Source organism: Euprymna scolopes, chromosome 2 (assembly GCF_053919585.1).
Source record: "Euprymna scolopes isolate OS-2025 chromosome 2, ASM5391958v1, whole genome shotgun sequence".
NCBI lineage: Eukaryota > Metazoa > Mollusca > Cephalopoda > Sepiida > Sepiolidae > Euprymna > Euprymna scolopes.
Window position 1 is genome coordinate 93,224,534 of NC_136483.1, and position 23,138 is coordinate 93,247,671.

The 23,138-nt window shown below is 31.7% G+C and overlaps 1 protein-coding gene across 1 annotated transcript; it reads left to right on the forward strand.

The window, feature by feature from the left end:
• The first annotated feature begins 14,326 nt into the window (after window positions 1-14,326).
• Window positions 14,327-14,806, forward strand: LOC145240031 (protein CFDP2-like). The gene has a single exon (XM_080103622.1). It carries the CDS (start codon window positions 14,327-14,329, stop codon window positions 14,804-14,806), a length of 480 nt encoding a protein of 159 aa, XP_079959748.1.
• The last annotated feature ends 8,332 nt before the right edge of the window (window positions 14,807-23,138 follow it).

Genomic DNA, 23,138 nt, shown 5'->3' on the forward strand with positions numbered 1-23,138 from the left:
GACACAAAGTTGGTTTATACTGTACACAATCCAGTTCTCCAAGAAAGCGGTATTCTAAAAATGGCAAAACATTTTTTTTAATAGAATTAATCCATACGGATTGATTTTTTCCCTTACGTAGGACAGAAAAAAAAGTAATGTATCAGGAAACGCCCTGCGCTTTAAATAAAATATTTGCTATCAAATATAACACAGAACATGGTTATCAACAGTAATGGAAAATGGAGATAGTTGGCCCTTCTTTATCTTAATATATATATATATATATATATATATATATATATGCGAGCAAACAGTTAATAAAACATGTTAAAAACACTTTGAAAAAGAGTTAAACACATATTTAACTTGAAAAGGAAACGCTTGATAAGTGGATAGACCTTAATCCGCGGAGTTTTGAAGAAATACTTTCCTTCTCACCAGAGGGTTGGAATTAGCAAAATGCAGGATCGGATTTTGCATTCAAAAGTATTTGATGAAACAACAAGTAAGTCAAAGAGCTTACTTGATAACACAAAAGTGAAGCAGAATATGGTGAAGAAAAAGGTGATTACACGTGAATCGATTTTACCGTCACTGGATTATTTATCGTCATAAATAATCCAGTGACGGTAAAATTATTTCTTCGAAACTCCACGGATAAAGGACTATCCACTTATCTAGTGTTTCCTTTTTAGATTAAATATGCTTTTAACTCTTGTCAAAGTGTTTTTAACATGTTTGCTCGTATTATAAGCTCTATCTCCTATTTGGTTTCATCGAGCTTTTACATCTGGCTGAGATAACTTTATAAATATTACTTGTTTAATGTTTATAATATACTTTAATTTTACCATCTAGGATAATTTTGGTAAATTTAATTGTAATTTTTATTTCATATATATATATATATATATATATATATATATATATATATATATATATATATATATATATATTCAACATATATATATATATTCAACATATATATATATATATATATATATATATAATTACTTCATTTACTCACAGAAAATTAATATACGCAAGTATAAATTTATGCGTAAACTTTAAGTATTTACTTCAACAGTGCTCAATACGTAGGTTGAGCTAATTAGTAAGATATAAAATATATATGGTGGTTAATCTCCACTGAATATTCCGCGTTAAATAATAATTTCGAAATAATATCGTTAATATGTCAGCGTCTCAATTGTGGTTTTGTTTTTTTTTCGCGTTTAAAGTATCCAAATAAACAATTGTTAATAATGTCTGCTTTTTTTTTGACATCGTTCATTTCTGTATAACGCTTAATTTATTTTAAACCCCACTCTTCCCATGCTAACTAATAATTTCGAAATAATAACATAAATATTTCAGTGCGCAGGTCATGCGAGCATGCGAAGCCGGATGTCGTAAATCGGAACATGGGTTACATACATCGTTACAAGATCATTTGAGTTATATATATATATATATATATATATATATATATATATATATATATATATATATTAGCTCGGCTCCTATATACTGTTCCTATGTATATATTAAAAAGTGTTTATATGTACTATAATGCATTTCTATATAATAGGCTAGCTTAACTATCATAAAGAAAAGTTGGTAGAGGCTACAGAGATCAGGGTTTTTTTTAACTTTGACCTCAATTATGATGCCTTAACATTTATTGTTTTAGGCTCAAATCAAGTTAAAATGTTTGCCCCATGTCCAAGTAACCTACATATGACATTTTAAGTGTTTCGACGCCAAATATTCAGAGGAATTTTGTAGAGTCTGCCAAGACAATCTCTTTCAACTCTGACATCATGACAGCGATATTTTCGCCCCCAAAACTGATTAAATTGCTTGCGACAAGATTGGATATATTTTTTGTAAAATTTCAAATTTTTAGACCCAAAATGTGCTTACTAATTTGCTAGAGATCGCAAAGGTAACATCTTTTGAACTTTGACTTCTTGGCAGCTATTTCCCGGCTAAAAACCGATTAAAATCTTGCCATGTGTCTGAATACACTTTATGTAAAACTTAAAATGTTAAGACCAGAAATTGGCTAAGCAATTTCGTAGAGACCACAGGGGTTAATTTTATTTTAACTTTGATCCCAATTATTACTCCTTAATATTTATTGTTTTAGATTTACCTCAAATTATTAAGTAAGATCCATGTCCCATTAACATATATCTAAATTTTCAAGTGTTTAAACCGAACATTAACGTAGGAGTTTGGAAGAGTTTTCAAGGGTCATATCGTTAAACTTTGACCCCTTAACAGAAAAATTTCTAGCCGAAACTCCATTTAAAAGATTTTCCCAAAATTCAATACCCCGTATAACAAATTTTCAGTATGTAGATCGATAAGTGACAGAGGTATTTGATAGAGAAATGTACACAGACGGACTAGACAGAAAAATACACATACATTTTCACGTATATATATATATAGCGCATTATATATATAAATATATATATATATATATATATATATATATATATATATATATATATATATATATATACAATGCGCTACCTTGTAGGATCACGCTCATTAATTATTTATGACCGTTATATATGTTGATTCCCTTCCCAAATAATGTTACATTGTGTAATAGAGTAGCTTTACATTCTAAAAGGTAATAGACAAAAAATACTAGCACTTCCATATATAGCAGCAACTTAAACTAAAGGAAAATATTTTCTGTTATGCAATATAAAGTATGAATGCAAATAAAAATAGAAAACACACTAAAAAAAAGGTTTGATTCTGGACGAGTAACTTTCTAAATTGCAAAATTTGGCTCTTTAAAGAAATTAAATATAGTTTACTAACTAAGAAGAAATAAAATATTGCCTTTCATTAGATAAAAGTTACTATGTTTGGTCGTAAATAAATGTTTCTGCATTTATTATTTTCTATTTACGTGGCTGTTGTATTGGTTGCATATACAGAGAGAGTAATACTTAAAAATATTAATAATTGTGTAATCTGTTAAAACGATCGCCACATTGATAATTCCATGAAAAGGATCAAACAAAAAGGTATTCGTATTGTATATATATATATATATATATATATATATATATATATATATATATATATATATATATATATATATATCAAGTTAACCGTCTGTGTGTGTGTCTGGTCACGATTAGGCTTCTATATGGTTGACTACTATAAAAAAAACTGATCACATATAATGACAGAAGATGTATCGAGACAAAGGAATGGGTATGTTTAATCTGGCATAATGATGATTCATTAAAATTGTGGGGCGTGCGTACGCGCCTGGTCCACAAAGTATGGAAATAAAAAAAATTAAAATAAAAAAAAAACGTTTACCAGTGTTTTTTATATAGATGTACATAATAATACTTTGATAAGTATGCTTTAACTTAAATAGGGATGGTATAATAAAATTGTCGGGTCTGCGTTCGCGCCTGGCCTCAATAGAATGGAAGTAGGCAAAACCTTTGATAAAGACTTTTCATATCTATCTGCGTAAGTATACTTCGATTATTATGTTTCAGTCTGATGAAATATGGTATAATAAAAGTATGGGATGTTCGTTCGCGCCTTACATCCGTAGAATGGAAATATGTCACAAAGTTTAACAAGTTTTTTTTATATAGATCCACAGAATATTGTGATAAGTGTTTCAGTGTGAACAGGTATGGTATAATAAATTACGGGTTTATCTATTTTATTTTTACTTTCATCATATTTTGCTTTGGTTTTGATACTCCCGAATTCGAAGCTATTTCTTTACAAACCTTCCTTTTCATAACCTCTCATACTTTCATAAATCAGAGTCCATTTTCCGTAGACTGTTTTTGAAGCCAGTCAACGACAGGTACTTTTGCTAGTATATATATATATATATATATATATATATATATATATATATATATATATATATTAGTGTTGGTACGATTAATCGACATTTAAATCGGAGATCTGAAAACAGATCTTTTCTGGATATCGGAATCAGTATCCGACTCGGACAGACTTTAATTTACTTTCAGATTTTACAAACAATCTTTTAAAATATACATGTTGGACTTTAGTTTACATTGTTGGTACTGACATTAAAATGATGAATATTTATTCTTATTAAGCTATTAGTTTTATTTTTTTTTATAATGGTGCATCTATATAATATAAAAACGAAAAAAATATTGCAAAACCTGAAAAGAATAACGTCAATGAATTAGTGGACTTTGAGATTTTCTTCACTTCTACTCTAGGGAGAGGTTGGTGGACGATATTCCTTGATTTTGGAATCTGGTGTATGTTTAGTAGTGTTTACTTGTAATGAAAGCAGTTCCTCAATATGCGGATAAAAGACCTTAGACTTAAATTGAGTATCAAACTATACATGGTTTTAAATTAAGCAATTTTGTCGGTTAAATTTACATTCTCTTCGCTGATAAGAGACAAATACACAGATGAAGAATGAAAATTTGATTGCCGACAAAAATGTAATGTCATAATAAAAATAAAATATTTGAAAAATTCAAATATATTTTACTACAATAATGTCCTTATAATTCGTATCATATTAAAACTTGTATGTTCTTGTCAATATAGAAGGTAAGCAGATTATTGTACTACATAGAATTTACTATTGTTTTGCTAGTTGTATGTGAAAGTCTTTAACTAATCCCTTTAAACAAAAGTGAGTGTATAGTTTTTTTTCTTTCAGGTGATTACGTATTGACACGCTGGAAATTGTGTAGGAAAAAATATAAATTCTTTTAGAATATACTGTATCACATATGATTTGAATGTAAAAGAATAGCCTAATTTTAATCTTAAGGCAGATTTATGGGCGGTTTCTTTTTAGGTGAAATATAATATGAAATTTTGAAAATGGTTGACTGTTGTTTTGTAATCATTGCAGTCAGAATTTGGTTTAGTTGTAAAAAATGAAACATATAGAATTCTAAATAATAATTTTCGTGTTTTCGTTTTTTGTGTGAAGCTGTTTTAGAATGTTCAGTCACACGAAATTTTTTAAAAGTAGAATCTCATTTTGGAAAGAAATGATTTAGTTAAGCTGTTTATAATATTATATCATTATATTAACTATTTTTTTCGAGTGAGACAGATTTGGACACAAAGTTGGTTTATACTGTACACAATCCAGTTCTCCAAGAAAGCGGTATTCTAAAAATGGCAAAACATTTTTTTTAATAGAATTAATCCATACGGATTGATTTTTTCCCTTACGTAGGACAGAAAAAAAAGTAATGTATCAGGAAACGCCCTGCGCTTTAAATAAAATATTTGCTATCAAATATAACACAGAACATGGTTATCAACAGTAATGGAAAATGGAGATAGTTGGCCCTTCTTTATCTTAATATATATATATATATATATATATATATGCGAGCAAACAGTTAATAAAACATGTTAAAAACACTTTGAAAAAGAGTTAAACACATATTTAACTTGAAAAGGAAACGCTTGATAAGTGGATAGACCTTAATCCGCGGAGTTTTGAAGAAATACTTTCCTTCTCACCAGAGGGTTGGAATTAGCAAAATGCAGGATCGGATTTTGCATTCAAAAGTATTTGATGAAACAACAAGTAAGTCAAAGAGCTTACTTGATAACACAAAAGTGAAGCAGAATATGGTGAAGAAAAAGGTGATTACACGTGAATCGATTTTACCGTCACTGGATTATTTATCGTCATAAATAATCCAGTGACGGTAAAATTATTTCTTCGAAACTCCACGGATAAAGGACTATCCACTTATCTAGTGTTTCCTTTTTAGATTAAATATGCTTTTAACTCTTGTCAAAGTGTTTTTAACATGTTTGCTCGTATTATAAGCTCTATCTCCTATTTGGTTTCATCGAGCTTTTACATCTGGCTGAGATAACTTTATAAATATTACTTGTTTAATGTTTATAATATACTTTAATTTTACCATCTAGGATAATTTTGGTAAATTTAATTGTAATTTTTATTTCATATATATATATATATATATATATATATATATATATATATATATATATATATATATATATATATATATATTCAACATATATATATATATTCAACATATATATATATATATATATATATATATAATTACTTCATTTACTCACAGAAAATTAATATACGCAAGTATAAATTTATGCGTAAACTTTAAGTATTTACTTCAACAGTGCTCAATACGTAGGTTGAGCTAATTAGTAAGATATAAAATATATATGGTGGTTAATCTCCACTGAATATTCCGCGTTAAATAATAATTTCGAAATAATATCGTTAATATGTCAGCGTCTCAATTGTGGTTTTGTTTTTTTTTCGCGTTTAAAGTATCCAAATAAACAATTGTTAATAATGTCTGCTTTTTTTTTGACATCGTTCATTTCTGTATAACGCTTAATTTATTTTAAACCCCACTCTTCCCATGCTAACTAATAATTTCGAAATAATAACATAAATATTTCAGTGCGCAGGTCATGCGAGCATGCGAAGCCGGATGTCGTAAATCGGAACATGGGTTACATACATCGTTACAAGATCATTTGAGTTATATATATATATATATATATATATATATATATATATATATATATATATATATATTAGCTCGGCTCCTATATACTGTTCCTATGTATATATTAAAAAGTGTTTATATGTACTATAATGCATTTCTATATAATAGGCTAGCTTAACTATCATAAAGAAAAGTTGGTAGAGGCTACAGAGATCAGGGTTTTTTTTAACTTTGACCTCAATTATGATGCCTTAACATTTATTGTTTTAGGCTCAAATCAAGTTAAAATGTTTGCCCCATGTCCAAGTAACCTACATATGACATTTTAAGTGTTTCGACGCCAAATATTCAGAGGAATTTTGTAGAGTCTGCCAAGACAATCTCTTTCAACTCTGACATCATGACAGCGATATTTTCGCCCCCAAAACTGATTAAATTGCTTGCGACAAGATTGGATATATTTTTTGTAAAATTTCAAATTTTTAGACCCAAAATGTGCTTACTAATTTGCTAGAGATCGCAAAGGTAACATCTTTTGAACTTTGACTTCTTGGCAGCTATTTCCCGGCTAAAAACCGATTAAAATCTTGCCATGTGTCTGAATACACTTTATGTAAAACTTAAAATGTTAAGACCAGAAATTGGCTAAGCAATTTCGTAGAGACCACAGGGGTTAATTTTATTTTAACTTTGATCCCAATTATTACTCCTTAATATTTATTGTTTTAGATTTACCTCAAATTATTAAGTAAGATCCATGTCCCATTAACATATATCTAAATTTTCAAGTGTTTAAACCGAACATTAACGTAGGAGTTTGGAAGAGTTTTCAAGGGTCATATCGTTAAACTTTGACCCCTTAACAGAAAAATTTCTAGCCGAAACTCCATTTAAAAGATTTTCCCAAAATTCAATACCCCGTATAACAAATTTTCAGTATGTAGATCGATAAGTGACAGAGGTATTTGATAGAGAAATGTACACAGACGGACTAGACAGAAAAATACACATACATTTTCACGTATATATATATATAGCGCATTATATATATAAATATATATATATATATATATATATATATATATATATATATATATATATATACAATGCGCTACCTTGTAGGATCACGCTCATTAATTATTTATGACCGTTATATATGTTGATTCCCTTCCCAAATAATGTTACATTGTGTAATAGAGTAGCTTTACATTCTAAAAGGTAATAGACAAAAAATACTAGCACTTCCATATATAGCAGCAACTTAAACTAAAGGAAAATATTTTCTGTTATGCAATATAAAGTATGAATGCAAATAAAAATAGAAAACACACTAAAAAAAAGGTTTGATTCTGGACGAGTAACTTTCTAAATTGCAAAATTTGGCTCTTTAAAGAAATTAAATATAGTTTACTAACTAAGAAGAAATAAAATATTGCCTTTCATTAGATAAAAGTTACTATGTTTGGTCGTAAATAAATGTTTCTGCATTTATTATTTTCTATTTACGTGGCTGTTGTATTGGTTGCATATACAGAGAGAGTAATACTTAAAAATATTAATAATTGTGTAATCTGTTAAAACGATCGCCACATTGATAATTCCATGAAAAGGATCAAACAAAAAGGTATTCGTATTGTATATATATATATATATATATATATATATATATATATATATATATATATATATATATATATATATATATATATATATCAAGTTAACCGTCTGTGTGTGTGTCTGGTCACGATTAGGCTTCTATATGGTTGACTACTATAAAAAAAACTGATCACATATAATGACAGAAGATGTATCGAGACAAAGGAATGGGTATGTTTAATCTGGCATAATGATGATTCATTAAAATTGTGGGGCGTGCGTACGCGCCTGGTCCACAAAGTATGGAAATAAAAAAAATTAAAATAAAAAAAAAACGTTTACCAGTGTTTTTTATATAGATGTACATAATAATACTTTGATAAGTATGCTTTAACTTAAATAGGGATGGTATAATAAAATTGTCGGGTCTGCGTTCGCGCCTGGCCTCAATAGAATGGAAGTAGGCAAAACCTTTGATAAAGACTTTTCATATCTATCTGCGTAAGTATACTTCGATTATTATGTTTCAGTCTGATGAAATATGGTATAATAAAAGTATGGGATGTTCGTTCGCGCCTTACATCCGTAGAATGGAAATATGTCACAAAGTTTAACAAGTTTTTTTTATATAGATCCACAGAATATTGTGATAAGTGTTTCAGTGTGAACAGGTATGGTATAATAAATTACGGGTTTATCTATTTTATTTTTACTTTCATCATATTTTGCTTTGGTTTTGATACTCCCGAATTCGAAGCTATTTCTTTACAAACCTTCCTTTTCATAACCTCTCATACTTTCATAAATCAGAGTCCATTTTCCGTAGACTGTTTTTGAAGCCAGTCAACGACAGGTACTTTTGCTAGTATATATATATATATATATATATATATATATATATATATATATATATATATATTAGTGTTGGTACGATTAATCGACATTTAAATCGGAGATCTGAAAACAGATCTTTTCTGGATATCGGAATCAGTATCCGACTCGGACAGACTTTAATTTACTTTCAGATTTTACAAACAATCTTTTAAAATATACATGTTGGACTTTAGTTTACATTGTTGGTACTGACATTAAAATGATGAATATTTATTCTTATTAAGCTATTAGTTTTATTTTTTTTTATAATGGTGCATCTATATAATATAAAAACGAAAAAAATATTGCAAAACCTGAAAAGAATAACGTCAATGAATTAGTGGACTTTGAGATTTTCTTCACTTCTACTCTAGGGAGAGGTTGGTGGACGATATTCCTTGATTTTGGAATCTGGTGTATGTTTAGTAGTGTTTACTTGTAATGAAAGCAGTTCCTCAATATGCGGATAAAAGACCTTAGACTTAAATTGAGTATCAAACTATACATGGTTTTAAATTAAGCAATTTTGTCGGTTAAATTTACATTCTCTTCGCTGATAAGAGACAAATACACAGATGAAGAATGAAAATTTGATTGCCGACAAAAATGTAATGTCATAATAAAAATAAAATATTTGAAAAATTCAAATATATTTTACTACAATAATGTCCTTATAATTCGTATCATATTAAAACTTGTATGTTCTTGTCAATATAGAAGGTAAGCAGATTATTGTACTACATAGAATTTACTATTGTTTTGCTAGTTGTATGTGAAAGTCTTTAACTAATCCCTTTAAACAAAAGTGAGTGTATAGTTTTTTTTCTTTCAGGTGATTACGTATTGACACGCTGGAAATTGTGTAGGAAAAAATATAAATTCTTTTAGAATATACTGTATCACATATGATTTGAATGTAAAAGAATAGCCTAATTTTAATCTTAAGGCAGATTTATGGGCGGTTTCTTTTTAGGTGAAATATAATATGAAATTTTGAAAATGGTTGACTGTTGTTTTGTAATCATTGCAGTCAGAATTTGGTTTAGTTGTAAAAAATGAAACATATAGAATTCTAAATAATAATTTTCGTGTTTTCGTTTTTTGTGTGAAGCTGTTTTAGAATGTTCAGTCACACGAAATTTTTTAAAAGTAGAATCTCATTTTGGAAAGAAATGATTTAGTTAAGCTGTTTATAATATTATATCATTATATTAACTATTTTTTTCGAGTGAGACAGATTTGGACACAAAGTTGGTTTATACTGTACACAATCCAGTTCTCCAAGAAAGCGGTATTCTAAAAATGGCAAAACATTTTTTTTAATAGAATTAATCCATACGGATTGATTTTTTCCCTTACGTAGGACAGAAAAAAAAGTAATGTATCAGGAAACGCCCTGCGCTTTAAATAAAATATTTGCTATCAAATATAACACAGAACATGGTTATCAACAGTAATGGAAAATGGAGATAGTTGGCCCTTCTTTATCTTAATATATATATATATATATATATATATATGCGAGCAAACAGTTAATAAAACATGTTAAAAACACTTTGAAAAAGAGTTAAACACATATTTAACTTGAAAAGGAAACGCTTGATAAGTGGATAGACCTTAATCCGCGGAGTTTTGAAGAAATACTTTCCTTCTCACCAGAGGGTTGGAATTAGCAAAATGCAGGATCGGATTTTGCATTCAAAAGTATTTGATGAAACAACAAGTAAGTCAAAGAGCTTACTTGATAACACAAAAGTGAAGCAGAATATGGTGAAGAAAAAGGTGATTACACGTGAATCGATTTTACCGTCACTGGATTATTTATCGTCATAAATAATCCAGTGACGGTAAAATTATTTCTTCGAAACTCCACGGATAAAGGACTATCCACTTATCTAGTGTTTCCTTTTTAGATTAAATATGCTTTTAACTCTTGTCAAAGTGTTTTTAACATGTTTGCTCGTATTATAAGCTCTATCTCCTATTTGGTTTCATCGAGCTTTTACATCTGGCTGAGATAACTTTATAAATATTACTTGTTTAATGTTTATAATATACTTTAATTTTACCATCTAGGATAATTTTGGTAAATTTAATTGTAATTTTTATTTCATATATATATATATATATATATATATATATATATATATATATATATATATATATATTCAACATATATATATATATTCAACATATATATATATATATATATATATATATAATTACTTCATTTACTCACAGAAAATTAATATACGCAAGTATAAATTTATGCGTAAACTTTAAGTATTTACTTCAACAGTGCTCAATACGTAGGTTGAGCTAATTAGTAAGATATAAAATATATATGGTGGTTAATCTCCACTGAATATTCCGCGTTAAATAATAATTTCGAAATAATATCGTTAATATGTCAGCGTCTCAATTGTGGTTTTGTTTTTTTTTCGCGTTTAAAGTATCCAAATAAACAATTGTTAATAATGTCTGCTTTTTTTTTGACATCGTTCATTTCTGTATAACGCTTAATTTATTTTAAACCCCACTCTTCCCATGCTAACTAATAATTTCGAAATAATAACATAAATATTTCAGTGCGCAGGTCATGCGAGCATGCGAAGCCGGATGTCGTAAATCGGAACATGGGTTACATACATCGTTACAAGATCATTTGAGTTATATATATATATATATATATATATATATATATATATATATATATATATATATATATGTATGTATGTATAAACTGATGCATGTACAGTCAAACAATCGTAAATTTCTTTTATTCTGGTTATTTATTCTGTTAAACGACATATTTATCTTGATATGTAAGACAAATTGATAGCGTATTTCATTTATATTATAAGTCATTCATAATGTTCCTATATTTTCTTCAATTTTAAGGGGACACTTAATCTCTAAATCGGTAATTAGTAAAACAATCAGAAATGTTATCAGACTCATAGATATTGTTGCTATAGTCCCATCGCTTATATATATATATATATATAAATATATCTATCTATATATATATATATATATATATATATATATATATATATATCATGTGATGTCCTTCGTGTTCGAAGACGAATTCCTGTGAACCATCATACTCCACTTGTCACGGTCGCGACTGAGTATATGCCAGCTTCCAGTACGAATCAACATGTCCTTTAGATTTCGTTTGACGGTGTCACGGAACCTGAGCTTATGTCTGCCTATGCCTCGTACCCCACCTTCGAGTTGTGAAAACAGAATCTGTTTTGGTAGCCTGGAGTTCTCCATTCTGTTTACGTGCCCGGCCCATCTCAGGTTTTTTTTTCTGGATGAGCAGGTCATACATGCTTGGGAGGTTGGCTTATGATAGACTCTCCCTGTTGATGACAAAGTTATATCACCTGGCATTTACAATCTGCCGGAGGTGTGTCATCATATAGGTGTTGAGCTTGCGGGCTACCAGTTTGTACACTGGCCAAGTTTCTGCACGGTATAAGAGTACCGACAGGACGATGACGCGGTACACCAAGCATTTGTTCTGAAAGTCAGGTCTTTATTTTGCCAGATATTCTGCTTGAGTTTTCCATAGGATATCGAGCCGTTAGCCATTCTTTGTAGAAATCTCCTCGCCCATTTTGTTGTTGTTCATGACCGTGTTACCAAGGTATTTGAATTTGCTGACATTGTAAAGCTCCTGGTTTTGAATCTTAATTGGCTGGCCTGTTGCTGGTGATACAGGGGATTGTTGATACATCATTTCGGTTTTCTTGATGTTAATCTTCAATTCTAAGGCCTTGGCTTTTCCTGCGAAGCGAGTTATTATGTTCTGAGCATCCTCGTGACTATGTGCTACAAATGCCTTGTCATCAGCAAACATGAGCTCCCGTACGAGTATCTTTTTTGTTTTATTTGCGGATGTGTATGCATTGACATTGAAAAGGTCTGCTCCCGGCCTAGATCGTATAAAACACCCTTATCACAATTTCTAAAGGCATGCCGAAGCACAACTGGCAGGTAGAGTGAGAAGAGGGTTTTGAGCGAGGAGACAGTCCTGTCTGACACCATTCTTCACGTCGAAAAGATCGGAGAGCTCGCCCTTCAACTTAACTGTGGCTTTTATGCCTGAATGAAGGGCTCTGACCAGGCTGGTGAAGTGTGCAGGAAAACCAAGCTTCAGCAAGACATCCCAAAGTGTGCTTCGATCCACCATGCCGAAAGCCTTCGTAAAATCCACAAAGATCATGTACATCCTCTGGATCTATTTGAGTGAGAAGATCATATCCGTTGTGCTTCTGTTTGCACGGAATCCACATTGTGCCTAAGGTAGCAAGGTTTCAGCGTGCGCTGTAAACCTGTTCAGTAGAACATGAGCGAACACTTTCCTAGGGACTGAGAGCAGTGATATACCCCTGTAGTTACCGCACAGCCTGCGATCTCCCTTTTGGAATATATTCACTAGCTGTGCGTCTTTCAAATTTTGAGGGACAGTTGCAGTGGTTCAGGCACTCTGTATGATTGTGCAGAGAGTGCTAAGTAGTTTTTTTCCTTTGCGCTTGATGATCTCAGGGTATATTCCGTCAGACCCTTCTGATTTGGCATCCTGTAACATCAACACTGCTTTGCAGATTTCATCTGAGTCAATGCATCTGCCCACTCACTGCTGTGTCAGGAACTGCTGGAGGTTGATTATTGCTCGTTTGTCAATGTCTGGCGTCTCGTTTAGCAATGTTTTGAAATGGTCAGTCCATCGTTTTAGAAGCTCGCATTTGTCAGTGAGGAAAGTGGTATACGCATATACATATGCGTGTGTGTATATACGTGTGTGTGTATGTGTGTGTGTGTGTGTGTGTGCGCGCGATCGGTTCCATAACGCGATCCAGTGAATCGCATGGTCTGTCATCCACCAGCACTGCTAAACCGATCACCCAAGGGATTGACAGATGTACGAAAGTGTAGCTGTGAGTCAAGACTCTGTGCTGACCTCCAGGCGGACGCCACTGGAAACTGAACTTCAGGCTAACAGTGCAGGGATCTATGGGATAGCTTAACCCAGAAAGAAAAACCAGAAACGGTGACGCTCTGTTTGAGAAAGTTGATAATACTCATTCTGGCTAGTCACTGCGACAAATTAGCTGCTGACTCGTCTTGGGCAATCCTTGCCACTCTGGCGTACCCCATTGGAGGAGAAGGGTGAAATGGCAACTGGCAAAACCCACTTCATCCTTAAACTATCTTGTCAGCAAATTCCGTACGAACCATGAAAGGAAACCAGAAAAAGAACTCATACTGGCAGGGCGTCGCCCAGGATAATACAACTTCAAGTTTGTATCGTGGAACATACGATGCTTGACAGGTCTGATTCGGCAAGACCAGAAAGAAGATGTGCGATTATATCGATCGAATTAGAAAAATATGGCATCGATATTGCTGCCCTGAGTGAAGTCAGGTTCAAAGAGAGCGGTTCAATTAGAGAGTCCAGCTACACCATTTACTGGAGTTGCAAGGCCTATAGCGAGAGAGGCGAGTCCGGTGTCGGACTAGCCATCAAAAACGAGCTAGTGACGAAACTGATAGAAGTGCCACATACGATACATTGCAGGCTGATGACACTCATTCTATCTTTATCAGAAGACCATTGGTGTGCCCTGATAGCTAGATTTTCTCCGACTATGACAACCTCTCAGAAAACTATTGATATCTTCTACCATCAGTTAGACAGTACACTTGCATACGTACCAAAACCGGATAAGATCATACTCATGGGAGACTTTAACACCAAGGTAGGACAGGATTATATAACCTGGCCCAGAACACTAAGGTGATTTGGATACGGGAAAGCCAACTCAAATAGGAAGCTCCTCCTTTCACTTTGCACTGAGCGTCAGCTTTGCATAACCAACACCTTCTTTAAACACAACCCTGTTCACAAGAACTGGATACACCCTAGAAGAAAACATTGGCACCTCATTGGCTTCCTCATCACTCGTCAACGTGGCTTCCCAGATATCCTGAACACGAGAGCAATCAGGGGAGCAAACTGCAATACTGACCATATTATGATCCGAACACAAGCAAGATGCAAACTGAGACGCAAAATAAAAATAAAGAACCACCCGCGTAAGAAGCTGGATGGTCAACTAGCATCATGCATATATATGTGCGTGTGTGTGTGCGTGTGTGTGTGTGTGTGTGTGCATCTATGCGGGTTCATGGAGGTTTTTTAAGATATGTATATGTGTTTATGTATATATTTGTACATAGGCGTATGCTGGTTGGCGCATGGATACGGATGTGCTTTTCTGTGTGTTTATAAATACCGAGTGGAATTGTCGCTTGCAAGCGGTTGATCTGGATGGCTCACAGGCCCCAGACTGCTTTCATACTCCCATAGAAACCCTTCATGTCATTGGTGTCAGCCGGAATCTGTAGTTCAGCAGCCTTAGCCATCCACCAACTGTTCTTAAGTTCCCTACATCTGCTCTGGAGCTTGTTGTTTTGCTTAGCGTACTTTGCTTTGATGGTTGATGAGTGGTTTGATTTCTTCGAAGTTCTCATCGAACCATTCCACATGGCGTTTCCCGAACAGCCCGAGGCACCCTTTGGATGTTTCATAAACAGTTTCTTTGAAGGACATCCGATCAGAGTTTACATCTCCGGTTCGTTCAGCAAGTCTCTAATTGAGAGCATTCACCAGCTCTTCTCTTACATTTTGACGTTTCAAGCTGTTGACATCCACGGGTTATTTATTTATGTTGGTAGTGTAGAAGAGCGTGTATGAATGTTTTGTAAAGAAAGGTGTATTAAAAAATGGAGAATAAATTAAAAAAAATGAAAGGCGGTGCGTAATACACCGTTGTAAAAAGCTCTTATGGTTGCCAACGGGTTAAAGTACATTTCTTGTAATAAAATTGCGTTACAATAAGTTAAGCGTAATACTGAAACGAACGATGCCAAAAAAGTCGAGTGTATTGACAATTGTTTATTTTGATAATTTAAACGCAACAAAAATAATCGGGACGCTTAAAACGTACACAGTAAAACATTACGTTGTAAACGGATTAAAGTGGATTTATTCGTAATAAAATTGCGACAATATACCGAATAGTTGCAAAACACCCCCACTCTTCCCAGGTTAAATAATAATTTCTAAATAATAACGTTAAAATTTCAGTACGCAGGTCAACTTCTTGAAAAGTAGCGATTTGTGTTTATTTACACTGGTATGGGTGTATGTTTATGTACGAGTCGCAACCAGAATTCCTAAAGCGGATGTTGGGTTACAACATCCGTTATAAGATTATTTGAAGTTGATAATTATATAGATTACTAGCCTGTTTGGGATCTTACTTGTTTAATGGCGAATTACTTAATTGTCTTAACTTTACTTTATAAAACTATTCTTTAAAATATTATCCACAAGTTTGGATAAATTTACCCGAATTCCAATGTTATTTATCTTTATTTACTGATTAACTTTAAATCACCCCGGAAAACCTTGGTTTTAACTTAGTCATACATTCTGTAATACATAGTTTCATAACGAAGATGAATATATAAACTAATTTACTTGAAATCATTATGATGAGAAATAACCTGTGATATTTGCCTCAGGCTAATACTATTTACTAACAGGTATTTATAGAAATTGAATGCAATGTTTCAAACGAAATATTCAAATGAAATGTGTCTCATTATAATGCTTATGCTAGTAGCTCTAAGCATCATTTACAGTAAAGGTGACATATATATATATATATATATATATATATATATATATATATATATATATATATATATATATATATATATACATAATTTTGAGAGAATCAAACCTAGAGTCTAAGCAGCAGAGTTTATTGTAATCTAGTAGGTAGTGAATGTATTGAAAGCTCGATAGGCATAGATATCCTAGAGCTATTTTAATATTGAGAAAAATAATTCATAATTTAGAATTCAAAATCAGATTTAACAGGAAAACACACAAAATCAATAGACTGTACGGTCGTTTCGGAAACGAGGAACATAGACAAGATGTCTGGAACAAAAATTTGATTAAAAAATATTTTCTTAAAACAAACTCTCCTCATCAACAAAAATGAAATGGGTTTAAAAATACCAGTATAAAACTAGCATTTTTTGTAGTAAGACAAATATTCTTTTGCCCGCCCGCTTTTAAAACTTGTCAATGTTATAAATATAAAAGAATAAATATTTATAACGTAATCTCAACCAGTTGTAAAAGCTCGATAAAACCAAATAGAAGATAGGGCTTATACTTTACCTTTCACCCGACTATCCATTCACGTGAAATCACTTTTTTCTTCGCCCTATTCCCTCTACTTCCTTTTTTCTTATCAAGTAAGACCTTTGACTTACTTGTAGTTTCATCAAATACATTTGCAAGCAAAATCCGATCCCGCATTTTGCTAAATCTTACCCGCTGATTAGAAGGAAAGTATTTCTTCGAAATTCTGCGGATTAAGAACTACATAACTATTTAGCGTTTTTTTTTTAAATTAAATATGTTTTTAACTCATTTTGAAAGTGTTTTTAACATATTTTATTAACTATTTGCTATTATATATATATATAACTACTCCGATGAAGACTGAAGGATCGGTCGAAAATTATGTACCTGTAAAGAAGTTTAACAAATATTTTTCATAATATTATTTTGTATTCCTGAACGTCACCAATATAAAACGAACAAAGAAAAGTTGCAAGCGTTTATACTGTTCTTATTCTTTTTTATACATTTCCATTTATATATATATATATATATATATATATATATATATATATATATATATATATATATATATATATATATATATTATTTAAGGTGGGTCCGATTCAAGACAAAATCATTTTCTTTTCTCCTGCTCTGTGTCCTGATGTAAGCGAGAACCACTAAGCAGAGATTCTTGGAAAGGATAATCTATTTGCAGACGAGCATATGAATGGTCAGTTTTAAGCTGACTACAAAAATAGTTAAAGTTTAATTAATAAACATTCAGTAGCTGCCTTTTGCTGATCGTCTTCTATTCAATTTCATGCATTGTCTGCAATCTTACAGATCTTTTACTGGCCACCAAAAAAAACAACAAAATAAACTCATGGTTGTTAATGCTCGAGTGACATTTAATGTATAATATGGTGCCACCGATGGGTATAATAGAACATTTATAGCATTTTATGTAGGCGTGTCACAGCGGATATATCTATGGGAACACCTTATTTATATGCTGCCTTACAAACGAAAAAAGAAAACATATTTCCTCATATTTTCCTGAATAGATGTACATTGTTGAATTTTTTTCTACAATTTATGTTATCAAAAAACATAAAGACATTGTAGATTATAGTCTAATTCCTTTTTTTGCTAGTTACAAAAGAATGATAGCATTTCAGTAAAGAATTATCAAAAAAAGTGTTATAATCAACGATACCAAGTTGCTTTCACCATTCTAACATATCAATGTCAACACACTTCGACATAAAATTCGAAAACTACGTACATTTAAATAAACATTTTGAAAATGATGCTAAGCCCACTGAGTAAGGGGCGGATCTTATCTAGTAAGCAAGAAAACATTTCGCACTTGTAAGTATACTATATCTATACTAGGGAGGGGGACGTCCGGCTTTGCGCGGTCGTAAAACACGTTTAAATATGATAATTACATTTGTTCAGATTTCGTATATATTATTATAGTCATGAATTCAAATGTAACAACTAGAATGTTGGTGCCATCAGCTAGAATCGAAACCGAAAGCAAAACTAACATTCAAAGTTGATGACGTTTCCACTGTACTAACGTGATACGCATATGAACTGATTAAAAATAAACAAAGATGAATGTACAAAATGTATAACGATTTTTCAATTTGGCTTTTTTTGACCCCGTAAAAAATATTTTAACCAACTAAAGACCCAAAAAGAACGGTCCATTTAAAATCTTATCATTTGAGGTCCGTAGCGCTGCTCTGCGGTTTTTAGTTTCGGAAGAGATGAAGTTTTAAAATATGGAGTCAATCAGACAGACATACAGAGTGCCGTTTATATATTAGATAACGCCACAATACGGTATTGCATAGGTTTTTGTAACTAGATATGAATTGCTGCACAGACCACTATACACTACCTTTTGGACGGAAAACATATTAATTTCCACAAAATGATAATGCCGATTTTTAAAACCCAGTTTTTTATTTCATTCTCAAACATTTATTTAACCATATTACACAATTCTCACTATAAAATCTTGAGGTTGAAGTGTGATTATTGATGGTTATTTTTCTGCAAATCGGGTTGGTCGAATGGAAATTATAGAAGTGAAAATGAATGCCGCAAAATACACGAGGAATTTGTAAAATCATTTATTACAGAGTGCTGCAGATTTAGGATTGGGCTGTAACTTTATATTCCATTAAATAAATAAAATGGTTTAAGGATAATGGAATAAGTGTTCTACAGTAGCTTAGCCAGTCACACGACCTAACTCCCATAAAAAAAATCTTTCAAGTGCTTTTATGAAACTACTAGGCAGTCATCGAGAACGTTTATAGGTTGTAAGGAAGAACAGAGCATGCACAACTAAATATTTGTAAATGGGTTAAATATTTTTGCATGAGTAATTTTATGTTTCATTAATAAATATTTGTCAATGAGTAAATCTTAATTTCGCTTTTGTTTTTAGATAGATAATATTTGTTCAACGATTGAGTATAAATTTCATTCAAATATATATCCCTGTGTATGCGTTTGTATGTGTGTGTAAAATATTCATAAAGTCAGCTGTTGCTGGCATTCGGCAGCATAGAAGCATATGGGGTTGCACCTGTAGATGTGATTGAACACATTCTTGTATGGCTAGATAAGGCTATTTTCGATCTACATTTTCGGTTGCAGACCTTGTAAGTATAGGTCAGTGCATCGTATTGGTGGCCTGTTAGATTTTTTAATAGTTTTCGGCCTCAGCTCGATGGACCTGCGATATAGCCAGTAGAACTCAACACATATGGCATGAAAAATATGTTATGCCCATTGTCCTATCATTTGTCAGTACAGGCAAGAAAAAAAGTGGTTAAAAATAATAGATATACACGGAATAAATCTTCTACTAAAAAGGCGACATGTGTTTTTAATGTAATAATTTTAAATTGTTTACGTCTTCCTAACACAAATTGTGTCGATAGCTTTACGTAGAATGAGACAATTGGCTGGCATGCAACTGTCGTTTGATGAATTCCGATAATCATTCAACGTATTTTGCTTATTTTGATTTTTGGGCGAGTATAGAGACTCCTCAAAGGAAGGTCGTGCGTGGCATGTTCTGGTTCGGACGTTAGTGTTGTAACTGCTTGTGTTTTTAACAAAATAAACTCTTTAATTTGAAACACAAAAGGCTTTTCCAGGTAGGTAGAAGAGTGACTTATTTTGCCTTTAATATTTGTTCTTTTATAACTCTTTCATTTTATTGTTAATACATCCAAATGTATATAGTATGTAAACAGTCAGCAATGCGTTTCACGTATACACGCGTTCTAGAATGTTTTTATCCTATTATTATTATTATTATTATTATTATTATCTTTTTCCACAAAAAAAGGTGCGTCATACGCCACGTTGTGTTTGTTGTTGTTGATTCGCGGTTCACAGCCCTCTCTTCAGCGTCGAGGAAGAAACTCCTCCCCTGATAGATGGTTCCTGAAAAATAAGTAAAATTGGCCGTCCGGTCTTGTAGCAACACAAACTCATTCGCAGAAGCAATAAGCAAATAAATCCTTGTCGTTTGTTTTCTTTGTTTATAAAAAATATATATATATTTACAATAAATATATAACAACAAAGTTCTAATGAAATATAACTGTAACCATATAAAGGTATGCGTAGCTGACATTAAATTAATTCAGAATCAACGGTGCACACATTTCACATCATCTAAATTACGCGTAGTGCTGATATAGTAGCACTGCACAAAATAATTGTATAAGAAGTTGAAACGAAATCACTTCAAAGTCCCCAGTTTAACAGGTGCCGCATCATCTGAAACCTAGAGCGCTTTAACATGGAAAAAAGTAATCCATAATGCTTGATTCAATTTTTGTATATTGTAAACGTAACCACGATTAGGTAGATCTTTCTTTTTTCTTTTTGTTCCATGTTATCACGAACATTCTGCAGAGGTGGTTCGGGAAGGCGTTTGGTGATTATCCTTGCGCACAAAACCATTGTTTGTTTATGCAAAATATGGTATGTTACGAAGATGTTATTAAGCTTGCGAGCGAGATATTAACACCAGAATTTGAAATCAGCGAGTTGTAAACGCGTCAGCGGCTTTTTAGTACCGGACCTCCATTACGCCTCACTAGCCTGAACTAACTAGAAAAGAAAAAAAAGAACCCACTCGTGCGTCAGGTTATATATTGAAGTGTATATATAGGGAAAATGTCCCACCGATTCCAATCGACCAATAAGAGGTCATCACGAAAATTTCCCTCTTTTATCCTTGGTTCCATGCATACTGGCAAGTAAATTTCCATCGAATTTGTTCCCAGCTTACCCTCGGCGTCCGTTACAGCTCCCTATTTGTGTCAAAACACCGTTCATACTATAAGCCTTACATACATTTGTTCCTTCGCAAACAATATAATAATTAAATATTATTATCAATCCTCAAATTTGCCACTAAAACTAGCTTTCCTCGGTTTGGTTGCACTATCGATCACATAAATTTTAGTCTACAAGGCAACTAATCATTATCCGAGATTTTTAGATAATAAAACCTCTAATTTATCTCTATTATAACGGTTTTTAATGTAAGATTTTACGACCAGAGGTGCTTGGTTCACAACGGTTATTACTTTTAAATTTGAGGTTCACAACGGTTATTACTTTTAAATTTGAGGCTATCTTTGTTAGGATAATAATAACTATAAGAACCAATATAATACCCTCTACTTTTATTTAAATGAATTCACTTTCATTTTTTAATGAGCTGAAAATCCGAAGCTCGCTGTTTTTTTGGAAACAAGCGGTTTGAGCACTATAAAATTTAGTGGACGAATATTTATTTAAAATAGACATTTGTTGAGATTATTTCAGGGCGCCGCCCCCGGGGATGGATGAGTGGAATTGCCGATTGTCAATGCGATGGTTCTAGGATCAATACTCGACTCTAGAAAGGTGCTAGCGAAGCTTCACTGGTGAGATGTAATACAACGAAACATTACTGGGCGATGACTATATATATATATATATATATATATATATATATATATATATATATATATATATATACACACACATATATATATATATATATATATATCTTACCTATTGTATCAACTTAATCTTTAAAAAATCATTCTATTGTTATATATATATATATATATATATATATATATGATTGCAACGTCTTGTCAGACGAGTGCCATTCCCTCAGATACTAAAAGTGTATATATATACATATATATATATATATATAAATTACTTATTGTATCAGTAAAATATTTAAAACATTCTACTGACACATCACCTATGGGTCTTTAAGTTCCACTATAAATGAAATAAACAAACATAGAACTTATCCAATAGAAAGCTATTTATTTTAGATTCGTCTTCGTTTTTCTTTTTTGCTTTTTGTATAAAACCAAAAACAAAACCATTAATCTTTTTTTTAATCTTTTTTTAAACCCGTTATTTTTTTTACAATTTTTCGTTATCTAAATAATGTGTGTATATAAAAAAAGTTGCGTCTTTTTTTTATTGGTCATCACCTTTTTTATCATTTAAAGGGAATGCCAGAAAATGCCATTTTAAGTAGGAAAAAAAACGAAAATATATTAGAAAAAAACTTTTTTTTTTTTTGGCCAGTGCGTAAATATATATTTTTTAATTCTTGCTCTTGATTTTTTGTTCATTACCCTTTACCTCGTTGGCTTCGCAGGTTCTTTCAATAGCGACTGACATTACTCTTATTTTTTAAATAGAAAAAATAACTCTTTTAGCTGAAAAATGTGATACTATATTTTTTATTACATTTGTTAAGAATTTTCTTCACACAGAATAGACTGAGTGGTTCGTTTCTGTGGGAAATGAACCCGAGGAGAAATGCCCGATATTCTAGCAATTCACTTGCCATTTAGAAG

Bases quoted from the DNA above. Each gene is read 5' to 3' on its own strand.
- LOC145240031 (XM_080103622.1), top strand. From the start codon at position 14,327: ATGCTTGACAGGTCTGATTCGGCAAGACCAGAAAGAAGATGTGCGATT.